The sequence below is a fragment of the Dipteris shenzhenensis genome, chromosome 32, assembly GCF_047967505.1.
Source record: "Dipteris shenzhenensis isolate YYH24624 ecotype China chromosome 32, Dip_SZ_1.0, whole genome shotgun sequence".
Lineage (NCBI taxonomy): Eukaryota > Viridiplantae > Streptophyta > Polypodiopsida > Gleicheniales > Dipteridaceae > Dipteris > Dipteris shenzhenensis.
Window position 1 is genome coordinate 45,068,063 of NC_141627.1, and position 11,427 is coordinate 45,079,489.

At 41.2% G+C, this 11,427-nt stretch overlaps 1 protein-coding gene across 2 annotated transcripts; it reads left to right on the top strand.

Annotated features, from left to right (window-relative positions):
* The first annotated feature begins 2,018 nt into the window (after positions 1-2,018).
* LOC147880832 (thioredoxin-like 4, chloroplastic) lies at positions 2,019-9,135 on the top strand. Of its 2 annotated transcripts, XM_087371052.1 has the most exons (4): positions 2,019-2,291; positions 2,532-2,641; positions 8,490-8,543; positions 8,716-9,135. In XM_087371052.1, the coding sequence occupies exons 1-4, from the start codon at positions 2,117-2,119 to the stop codon at positions 8,863-8,865; spliced, it is 489 nt and encodes a 162-aa protein (XP_087227178.1). In that variant the 5' UTR covers positions 2,019-2,116; the 3' UTR covers positions 8,866-9,135. The 2 variants fall into 2 exon arrangements, with proteins under 2 accessions (XP_087227178.1, XP_087227177.1); XM_087371051.1 differs by having other exon boundaries at positions 2,019-2,641.
* The last annotated feature ends 2,292 nt before the right edge of the window (positions 9,136-11,427 follow it).

The window sequence follows — 11,427 nt, forward strand, 5'->3', positions numbered from 1 at the left end:
AGTATCCACAAAGCATAAACTTTCGAGCATCATCCACGGTCTATAAGGGAAGGCAATGAAATTTTGCAAGCATAAATTCTATGCCACATCCAAGATATGTATAGAGATGATTGAAGTAGTAACTCCATCAAAAGTCAAGCAGTATAGTTGTAATACTAGCCACATACAAATCAATGATCATATAGGATTTTTTATGATTGACTTCATGTGTACAAGCTTCCTATGGAATGTTTAATGATTCCTAAAAATTTGGAGAGTGATGACTCAAACATTGAGTTACCTCGTATGTCTTGCTAAGGCTACATATTTGATTTGATGTGTAATGGTGTTTGATATCATGATATCAACACAACAAATAGAGCTCAGAGGCATTGAATCCTATAGTCCCATAATAAAAGGTTTTGATCTAAGATATCTTTTTTGTGGATTGATGCAAGTGAGTGGAGTTCCTTCAAGATCATCTACATTTACCATACTATACAAACTTGTCAAGTATAATTTCTTTAAAAGTGCAGGATTGCACCATTGGATTGTATATGAGCATGAACTTCTCGTCTTTTCTATGATTCACGGATGGGAGTTTTCGGTCAAGTTGCCATACATAGCACTCCTTACATTTATGGATGAACTAGAGGGGTACACTACCTCTTCTTTTAATGTCACTATCCCAAGATAATAAGTATTTTGTACTCAAGATTTTTTGCACTTGAAGGAAACATATCCACTTTCAGGATGGACATTTCTACAAATCATCACAACAAAATGGAAATACTAGAAGTAATTATTTGATCAAATGAGTCACCAACTATGGCAATTGTTCAAGCTTGGTATTGATGAAATATGGGTAGTCGTCAGGCTAGTGCTACCTTCCAGCAAAATTTCAAAGCCTTCTCCATGAAGAAACAATATAAGGAGATTATGGAGAGTGATAATAAAATCCCTTCTTTTAGTTCCTCCATAATTGTGATCTTGGTATGAAACAAATGTCAAAATCTTGATGAATTTTCAAATACATACATACATATAAAATGAAGTGGGCACAAGATTTTCTTATTGATCAACGTAGGTGATGTTGATAAACCATACTTGCAAAAAGAGTTTAATACTACTGGGGAATGACCCCATGTTTTGGTATTTTGATCATAATCAATCCACACAGGCCTAAATGCTATGGTGTACGGCATATGTAGATGCTATAAATTGGGCATATAGAAATGAAATAGTATGATTATTTAATATGGGGTTGGCATATTTAGATGCTACGAATTGGGAATTAAAAAATGAAATAGTATGATTATTTAATATGTTTTGGGATAGATGGAGGTGGCTTCATTAATTCCACGTTTATAGAAATGAACCTTTTTGCCATAGTTAAGGAGGTACATCACTATATGAGACCAAATTTTTGAGGACAACTACTTTCCCTATATGTGTAGTGGAAAAGCACGTGGAGCAACATGCGGTGTTGTGAGCATAGATTGTCCAGATTGCATGAATTGTAGGATTGTATTTCTAAGTATGTGTAGATAACATTGTTGATTTCGATGGCCTTTGAATGGCCATTTTACTTGCTTTAACAGTCATATGCTTATATAAGACGATGGTGATTGCAAGGGCTTTGAATATTTTCTTGGTTGCATATACAGACATGGGGCACTTGGGTTGGTTTGATGTGTCTCACACAATAGAGGCTTTTGCTCAAGTGATTACACAAAAGAGAAGGGTTGACATGACCTTTTTGAAAGTAAGCAATTGGTAAACATTCGATTCTCCAATCTTGTATCATAGGCATTACCATTGTATTTGTTGGATTCAATTGTGCAAAAGCATAGAATAATGACGTGATCGCTCATGACATATAGTATACACCCTCTAAGATCGGCCATACCAATTATAAGTTTCTCTTATATACACATCATATTTTGGGGGTTAGCGGATCCTCATCATAGTGTATTGGAGATTCCATGCGTATGCCTTTGTTGAGTTCTCTCATGGATTTGGGCATGCTACGTTGATTGCACACATCATCATCATCAGCAGCAGCCATCGAGTTCACAGTTCTGTTGCTCTCTCAATTGTCCCACTTTAAAAGGTCTCTCGTTGCCCGAGGCTCAAAATGCCATTACGCTCTCTCTTCACCGGGCACGTAGGTAGCTGCAACGCTCTCTCCAGAGTGAGCACTATTTGCTCGTCGGATCTTAACGGTAAGTGCAATGGAGCAGTCGCAGGCGCTGATCGCGTGGAGCACAGAGATGAATTACACAGCTTGGAGCAAATTCGCTATATTACTGGTAATTGTGTCACCTCCAGGATGGGACAATTTGTTTACAGAAGGGCGCATTCTATTGCACGCTTACGGCCGTTAGCAGCTCTGAATTCGGCTGAATTCAGGAAATTGCAAGCGGCGAAACAAAATGATGAGGAAGATGATGATCTGTGCCCCGTAGAATGCGTCAAGGAATTTAGAACCAATGCTGAATTGGCCGCCATTCTAGAGGCTGCAAAGGAAACTAACAGCCTTGTTGTCGTAGACTTCTACAGAACTGCCTGTGGAAGCTGCAAGTATATAGAACAAGGCTTCATAAAACTCTGCAAAGGAGCCGGTGATGATGAGGCGGCCGTCGTTTTTCTCAAACATAACGTGAGTAGTCTTTATAAATGTGCTATTTCCTTATATCATAATTCGAAGACGCTGATCACAAAGTCCAACATGTTCCCGATCTGCATATACTTTGGGTTATGTCAGTCTCTAATCTACTGTTTTTTGCCGATGTGATTTGCTTTGACGAATAATAGAACCTCATGTTTGTGAGGCTAAATATTTTCCGGGGGTTCTTTCCTTATCTTTTTTTCCCCCCATCCCGGTTTCGATCAATTATATAAATAAAGAGGATAGCGAGATAATTCAAGTAACAAACAGACGTAAAAACATTTGGAGATGGACCACCCTCAAGAAACATACCCTGAGAGCATCTGCCACGTCATTGATTTCTTTTTTGGGAGTGCCTTGCCCTCCACTTCTTGAGCATGCGATTTCTCTACACATTGTGTGAAGACACTCTTCATATTTGAGTAAACATTCTGTGTAAGTCCAATGCCAGTGGGTGGCTTTTTCCGTCTTCACATTTGTAGGCTTCTTGAAAGCATCTTTTATACCTTCGAGCATGCTTTTTTGGTGACACTTGTGAAGTCAACGGTGTATATCATCAGTGCCCTTCTACACTTAAGGACAGGGGTCCTAAAACACATTTACCCAAGGACGGATGTACTTAGTAGGACACCTTGAATGTGTCTGTCTGTCTGAGAGAGAGAGAGAGAGAGAGAGAGAGAGAGAGAGAGGGAGATGATAAAGATGACGATGGTTTCGATTGTATTAACTAGTTATTGATGGTGACTTGTGTGCTGTTGTGGAGATGCTCGAGGAGGTACTTCTTGGCGTCTATGACCTGAGCAATGCTAAGTGCCAATTGCATTACTATGGTCCTGCTATAGAAGAAATGGGCAACCGTCCAAGATTTGGGAAAATCTATCGTGCATCATGGAGCAGGCACATTCCAGGAAGTGTTACTTAGTCTCAATCAAGCATTGACTGCAGAGTAGGCAAGAGTTGTTCTTCCCATGGTATCCTCTTTTGACCTGTTTTGCACCAAAGACCTGTCTCACATATTACATCTGTGAACTGAGGTGACCGTTCTCTGTGTCTATCTTGGTACCGGATCAAGTAGGTGTCATTGGTGGGTTCCAGGCCGGGGCCCTTGTTTAACTAAGAAATCGTCATTATATAGTGGGTTTATGTGTTGGGTGTAATATCTGTACTTCTTGTCATGGGTTCTCTTCCACATGACCCTTCAAAGTTACACTATAGGCATGTTTCTTCTATAGCGTCTCCATCAGAAGGTATTCCTAGGAGGGCCATGGCCTCTCGTCTTAAAAACCAGTGTTACATCCATCCTGATTGCAAAACCTTGCTCTTTATTGTCTTCTGCTTCGTGGAGCTCACTTTCCAACCTGGCAAGGAAGCCTTTCAGTTGGCATGCTCTGCTCCTTGTGGAGGTAGACTTTGGTTTCCAGTACAATGGACTATGGTGTAGTTTCTTGGACCCCTAGAATAATTTTTTATCTTTTCCACCTCATTTCATGTATCTTTTGGAGAGACTACGCCCCAGATTCAACCTCTTTTAGCAGCATAGGATTGACAAGTGTGTCAAAGAGATGTTTCTTCAACTCCCAAAGCCAGATGTTTTCAAAATCATACTATTGCGCCACCCTGTCTTTATTTTGCTCTCCACTTGTCTATGCCATGTATGATTGGAGCTCCACATATTTGAAAATGTCTGCAGCCTCCACTGCTTTCCCTTTAGAAGAGTCGATTGGGTATCCTTGTGACTAGCATGAACTGGGTCTCGTGTGCATTCACAACGAGCTAACTGGGTCTTGTGTGCATTCACACTGAGCTGTGCTGACAAAAGTGTCCCAAAGTGTGCATCGGCTTCTGTGCTTCAGTTTGAGAGCACAGGAAAAGAACCACATCATTTGCATAGAGAAGACTGTGTTCGCTCTTCGCCAATCAAAGGCTCGGGGATCCCTTCTTGCTGAACACAGTCCAGTACCTTCTGTTCAAATCTGTCTATGGAGGGCACGAGTAAATTGGGTTCAGCCAAGGGATTCTAGAATCTTTTGAAAATTTTGGATGGTAACTTATGCTTGGGTACCCTCTGTTCGAATTTGTTCATGGAGGGCACGAGTAAACTGGGTTTAGCCAAGAGATTCTAGAATCTTTGAAATTTCAATGGTAGCGTATGCTTGGGTACCAATGAGAACATAAGCAAAGCTTTGCTTGCTAAGCAATCTATTTTTAATTTCCTAGTTTTGTTTAATGTCTCTGAAAAAGCCCCTTCATCCGTTGTCTCTTTTTGTCTCCTTTGTTCTTTCACTTATTTTATGAAAACGTGTATTTTGTAAGGTTGTATATATTCCAGTTTTATGAAGGCATACATACATATACATATACATATGTATGGTCCCCTAAGGGCTCCCTTGGAAGACATCCGGCTATTTCCAGGGATTGCATTCCTTGCCAAACAATGTGGATACGATGGGCCTACCTTCTCATACTCTCTCGAATGGTGTTCGCATGCAAGGGCATCTTCTAGAGGCATTTGGAAGTTGTTGGCTTTATTAAAGTCCTTGTGAGCATGTGATGGTATTTTCTTACTCCCTTCAACAGCATGTGGTCCCTTTGGCATGTGTCGTCCAATGAACTTGGGCATGAGATTTGTACTTTTTCTCAACTCTCCCACAAGAGAGTGCGATATACTTCTCTTTATTGACATCATTAGCCTTTGGTGTGGATGCCCGCTTTAGTGACAAGGGGTGGCTTTTGTATCTAGTTTCATAGACCCTTTGGTCTTTCCAAGACATTCATAAACTCTCTCTCTGTGCACGCCGCCTCCCCTCCCCCCCACAGACACACACATTCTAAGCTCAGCTAATCTCCCTATGTTTTCCCACCTTGTGGGTGGAGAAAGAAAGAAAGAAATATATATTAACATCCTCGGAAGGCCTTGCAGACCTATGGGACAAAGTACATCCAGAGAAGAAACTAATACAAGCATCTGTGGGCTGGAGCAAAGGGCATGCGTCCCTTGCTGAGTGCTATGCTAAGCTAAAGAGCTCAAGAGCTCAAACTTAAAACCCAAAACTGAAAACTGAAACTCAAAATCCAAAACCCGGTGCCGTGGTAGTTCTCTGGTGGGCTGCAAAGATGTACCGAATCTGTGTCTATCGAGCTGTCTCTCGCTCTAGTGGGGGACGTGGTCTCCTTGACCTCTATATCCGATGGGCTATGTTAAGAGTGATGTCTCGTCTCTGGCGGCCTCCTTTGGGGAGAGCTGAGAGAGACTAGACCGGACCTTGATCATCATGCGTGCTTTGGCCACTCTTTGTGTCATGTGTGGTCTTTGCGTCTCTGGCTCAGCAGCGTCACATCGTCTCTCCTGAGTCCTACTGCCCACATGTCAGCTAGCTCCTCCTCCTCCACCCCAATATATCATGAAGCTAACTCAAATGCATAGAAGTCTGTGACATGTCGCTGTGCTCGGTCTACCTCAGCCTCCTGTGGTGCGGTCACCTCTTGTTGAGAGAGAGAGAGAGAGAAAGAGAGACACCAATGCCTGTGTATAGTAGGTGTGTGTAAAAGATCCGTCATACAAGACAAGTTGAGCGCTTGTTCCTTTCTTCCATTCCCCTGTTGTAATAGTCCTTTTACAAAGCTTCTCATGTCCTCCCACTTTTCCGCTGTAGCATCAAAACTTTTTGCATGTAGGTTCTTTGAGAATCTTCTTTGCTACCTCAATAAAACATCCCACGGTTGCTCAGATGTTTCCTAAAAAGGAGTATTTTCTTTCTCCCTACCATGTTTTTCTATTCCTTCCTTTTTATCATTTTTCAAATTCGTTGCCATGCTTCCACTCTGTCCTTGCTGTCGTGGAATCTTCGTTGAACTGTGTGTTACGAAGCATGCCTTTGCTTTTACTTTCCTCCTTTCCAAAGGGCTTGTGGGCTACATTGATTTCTTCCAATGTTGTAGGCCATTGGATTTCCGTAAGTCTTACCTCGTATCGCCCTCGCCTTCTTTCCTGAAATCAAATATGAAAGAGAGTGTTCTCATGCGTTCTTGATATTTTGGAACTTTTGCTTTAACTCCTCTAAAATCAATGCGATGAGCAAGGCTTTTCAAGTATCCTCCATCAATGCACTTTTGCATAGCTTGTAGATTCTATCTTCTTCGATTGCATTTCTCTAGCGACGAGTTTTCACTTCTAAATCATGAGAACTGACTCATACTTTGCATATCACCGGCCTTTTGCGTAGTGAGATCCCATCTTGAAAGTAGGTTGTTCTCCTTAAACAATCATGGGGTTCAACTCCTTTCTATAGAAGGCCATTTTCTCTTTCAGTTTTCCCTATGATTTTGGTTGCACCAGCTCTTTATTGCTAGCAATTCTTCCAATACGTTCACTCCCCCATTTCTCTCACCAATTGGAACCCTTCTTGTATCTGAAGGACAAATTGATGTATGGGTGTGTGCCTAAGGGCTAGGAGTGTGTGAGAGTAGGTGTGCTAGAGTAGGTGTGATTGAGAGAATCATGGACCTAATTGAGAGATTTGTGGATCTAGATGCTCTACTGAGCTCACATACGATGTCACTACTAGATGTAACTCGTGCCTATATATTGGGCATATCTCTCATGAATAAACTTACTCCCTTTTCATCATCTTTGTATCTCCATCTTGTCTCCATGCTACTCCAACATGTGGTATCAGAGCCTTTCCACCCTCCTTGAGCCTCCACCCATATCCTAGTGCCACCTCCTCATCATTTTCTTCAACCTTCTTCCACCTCTTCCATGTCTATCCCATTTTCCTTAATTCAGCCTGAATCTTGCAACATCGATTTCTCCACATCCGACGGTTAACTTTCAAAATCCTTTCGGCTCCAGCTTCCGCACACTAGGGCGCACCTTTCCACCGTTGGGATCGACGGAGTTGTACTCTGAGCTATCGTGCTGCCCTGTTCTTTGGTCGCCGAACTTCCTCAGAATTTTGCCTCTACAGTCACAATTTCGACCTGCCCTATTAGCCACACTTGGAGAACACTTAGGGCTAGCTGCTGCCGAAATTTGAGCTCAATTCGACCATAGACAAGGGAGATATAACTGTTTCTTTGGCCAACTTTTCTAATGTAATGCCGGATTACCATGCGCACTATTTCGCCCATCCTTTGTGCTGCTAGTAGGCCTCAGTAAGGGCTTTCATTTCCACCCAAAAGCCCCTTGGTTGCTGCTCAGGATAGGTCAAATTCGATCCTCCAGTCTCTGTTTGCTCGATTTGGGGGTTTCTCTCAAATCTCCTTCATGGCTGAAGCATTGCAAGTGGTTAGATGCTCAAAAGTTTCAATATTTTACTGTTTTTTCTTGGCATTGATGGGTGTTGGTCATACGAGTAGATGGCTGAAGTATTTAATGCTCCAAAGTTCACTATGCAAATCATGTTTTTCAAGACATATGCTTGGATGAAAGGCTATATTGGTCACAAGAATGCATCATTCATGATGTTTCAGACTGGTTCAGTGATGTATGCAGCCCCTTTGCTTTTCTATGTGGATGATATGCTCTATGCATACTACAAAAGTTTGAGGTTAATTATGTATGGCTTTATGTCTCATACACTATGCTATGCAACATTGAAGCATATGATGGATACTCTTCATAGGTTCTCTGCCTTGGATTTGCCTAAAATGCATGTAATAGTAAAAGGTTATGTGCTTGACTTGAGTAGTGATTTGATGAGCATAGATATGAAGATCAAGGAAGACATTATGTGCCTCAATGGTGATATACTAGCTATACTAGCTAGTGATTCTTTTATGAAGAAGAAGGATGCAAGAAATGAGTCATGGCTTCTGATTTGTACCTTGGATTCTGTAGGTTATGGATGAGTATGAAGAACAGTCAGAGGTGGCAGAGCAACTGAAAATCAAGGTCAGTACAGATTACATGCCAATTTTGTGCCCATAATTTCTAAGTAGATAGACACTATTTTATTGTGAGGATGCATGTTTCTGCACATAATTTTAGAAATCATTAAGACTTTTAGACTGTACCTCTGACCTTTTTTGAACAAGCGATGTGTGGGCATCCTTGCAAACTCTAGGTCGTACCTCTTTTTCACTTCTACAAAGACGGCCAATTGGTGGAGGCTTTTCCCACAAGAGAGAGAACTAAAATTCTGGAAACTCTACGTAAACATGTACCTTCCAGTGTGAATATCACGAAACAGGTACATAATTTTTTGGAAGATTGATCAAGGAGATTTAGTAACATGACTGCCGGTAGTTTTGTAATCAGCATTAACAGTGGACTAAGCTTGCCCAACGATGGATCGGCCCCGTAGCACGTAACACTGTAATATTTCAACACATATTATTGGGAACGATTTCTGGCAAATAGAATTGTATTGTGCTTATGGGTGCTAGATATGCTGTGAAATGAGGGTAATTACACATATGCTGGCTGTTATCAAGCTTCTACATTGTAGTAACTTGCTTTTGTACCTTATCTTGAGATGCATAGGGAATGGATTTTCGATTAAATGGAATCATATTGTGCTTATGTGGTGCTGGATATGTTGTGAAGTGTGTGCAATCACACTGTGCTCGTTGTTATCAATCTTCTATATTGTAATAACTTGCTTTTGTGCTTTATCTTGAGATGTATCGGATAGAGATTGTTTGACATGATGTGCCAAGCTCTGTTAGGAAACTTACTAAAGGTTCATGACCTTGTAGTCATATGCAATTGAGAACTAACGATTTGTTGCATGTCTGTTTGTCCTTCAGAATAGTGTAGCCATCGTATCTGTCGCATTGTCAGCTTGTAGCCTTTTTGATTGCCCTGTGCCTGCTGCTGACCTAGTCTTGTCTATGCTACACTCATCGCCAATGAAACCATGATTTGTGTGTGTGTGGGCTGGCCTTGATTGAGCACCGTTCTTGCTTGCCAGCGTGATTGTCATGTACGCGTCAGTCTTTCTGCCATGTGCTTTTTGGCTACTCACTGCAGCTCTGTGCGGGGTCTGCTGCTGCAGCCTTCGCCATTATGTCCTGACCTGTCCATGTGGACTCTGCTCTGCTGCCCGTCCTGCGGGGGCTCTTTCTGCCTTGCTTGGTCTGTTGTAGTTATGGCTACATATAGCACCTTCCCACGTAAGGGAGTCAATCCTCCCATCTTTTAGCGGACAGGCATGGCGGGCTGAGCAGCTGCTCTATTTCCTTGTGTCTGTTCATACCTCCAAATGCAGCCGTCTGAGACATCGTTGGACAAACTTAAGTCCCTGTCATTTGCCATAGAGATCAAGCCTCCCTAGAAACACGCTTAACATCATACAAATTCGGAGGCAGTATGAGATTTGTGGTAGGTAGTCTTTCCATCATGGAGCAAGTAACTACTAACTCAAATATGAAGCTGAATCCTACTATTTTATCAATTGTTTAAGGAAAAAAGAGAATTAGTAAAATAGTGGACATGAGACACGACACAGGGTCCTAACGGACACGATCCTCCCTACAAAAGTCATATATATCCATGTACATGTACATGTATGTATATATACATGTACATGTACATGTACTATATATATATATATATATATATATAAAAGAATGGTTATAGCATCTATACCCTTTCTGTTGGGGTGGTGATTTATTATTAGTTTTGTGATGTCCATATTTTGGAAGCTAAAGTCCAACAAATACATGAATAAGGCGATATAGTAACTAATCCTCGTTGTAGTTTTTATAATATTGTCACATAGAGTATAACCATATGAATAAAGGTGTAGTTATCCTTCAATCTTACATCCATCTTGGATTTTTTTACTTCCTCGCATTGATAACATGCATTAAACAAGAGGAATGTTATAAGAATTCAGATTGAAAACAAGGAATTTTGAATGGACCAGTAATTGAAAATATTTATATTATAATACATAATATATAATTATTATAACCACACATAGAGTGGGCAGGGAGGCGACGCGCTTCCTTTCCCAAAGAGTTATAATTTGAGGGAACGGGTCCTTCCCTGGGTGTCGCTCACTTTACGGCAGTTAATCAAAGCATCGCACCTATTTTAGAAGCAAATTAATCCTAAAAATTCAAAATTTCTACTTTATAAAATGAGAACGATTGCTAAGGCTACCCAAAGGGCAAGCCAAAAAGGAAAAAAAAAAGGACGAACTCGTGAGAAGAGTCATTTAGTTCCCCTTAGTGGGAATGTGCTCTATTGTTTTCTATGCTATCCATTTTCTACAGCATGCTGCCATGCTTTGATACCATGTAGAAATGAGACCAGTCTTGGATCGACATATGTGTTATGGTGGGTTGCATTTGGAAACCCCTCCTCAATACCTAGGAACCCAATGAAGAGCCCAATCCCCCAAAAGGATCCAAGGATATGGGCCTCCTTGCCTTAAAGCCATTATATGGCTTTCTTCACCTTCACCCACTTTGTATGTGGGGTTTTCTCTCCTTGGCTATGCACATGTGCAAGTCATATAACTTGCTAGACCACATGCTCAAAGAGGAAGGATAGGGAATTCCGATAAAATGTTGGCAAAGGTCTTGAGTTTGTGTCTCTAACCATTTATTCTAGTAATCATCCATTATACGCAGAGTGGATACATAATGTTTCTACGTTTAGGAACACATAATCTTCCTTCACCTTCACCCACTTTGTATGTGGGATTTTATCTCCTTGGCTATGCACAAGTGCAAGTCACATATGACTTGCTAGACCACATGCTCAAAGGGGAAGGATAGGGAATTCTGATAAAATGTTAGCAAATGTCTTGAGTTTGTGTCTCTAA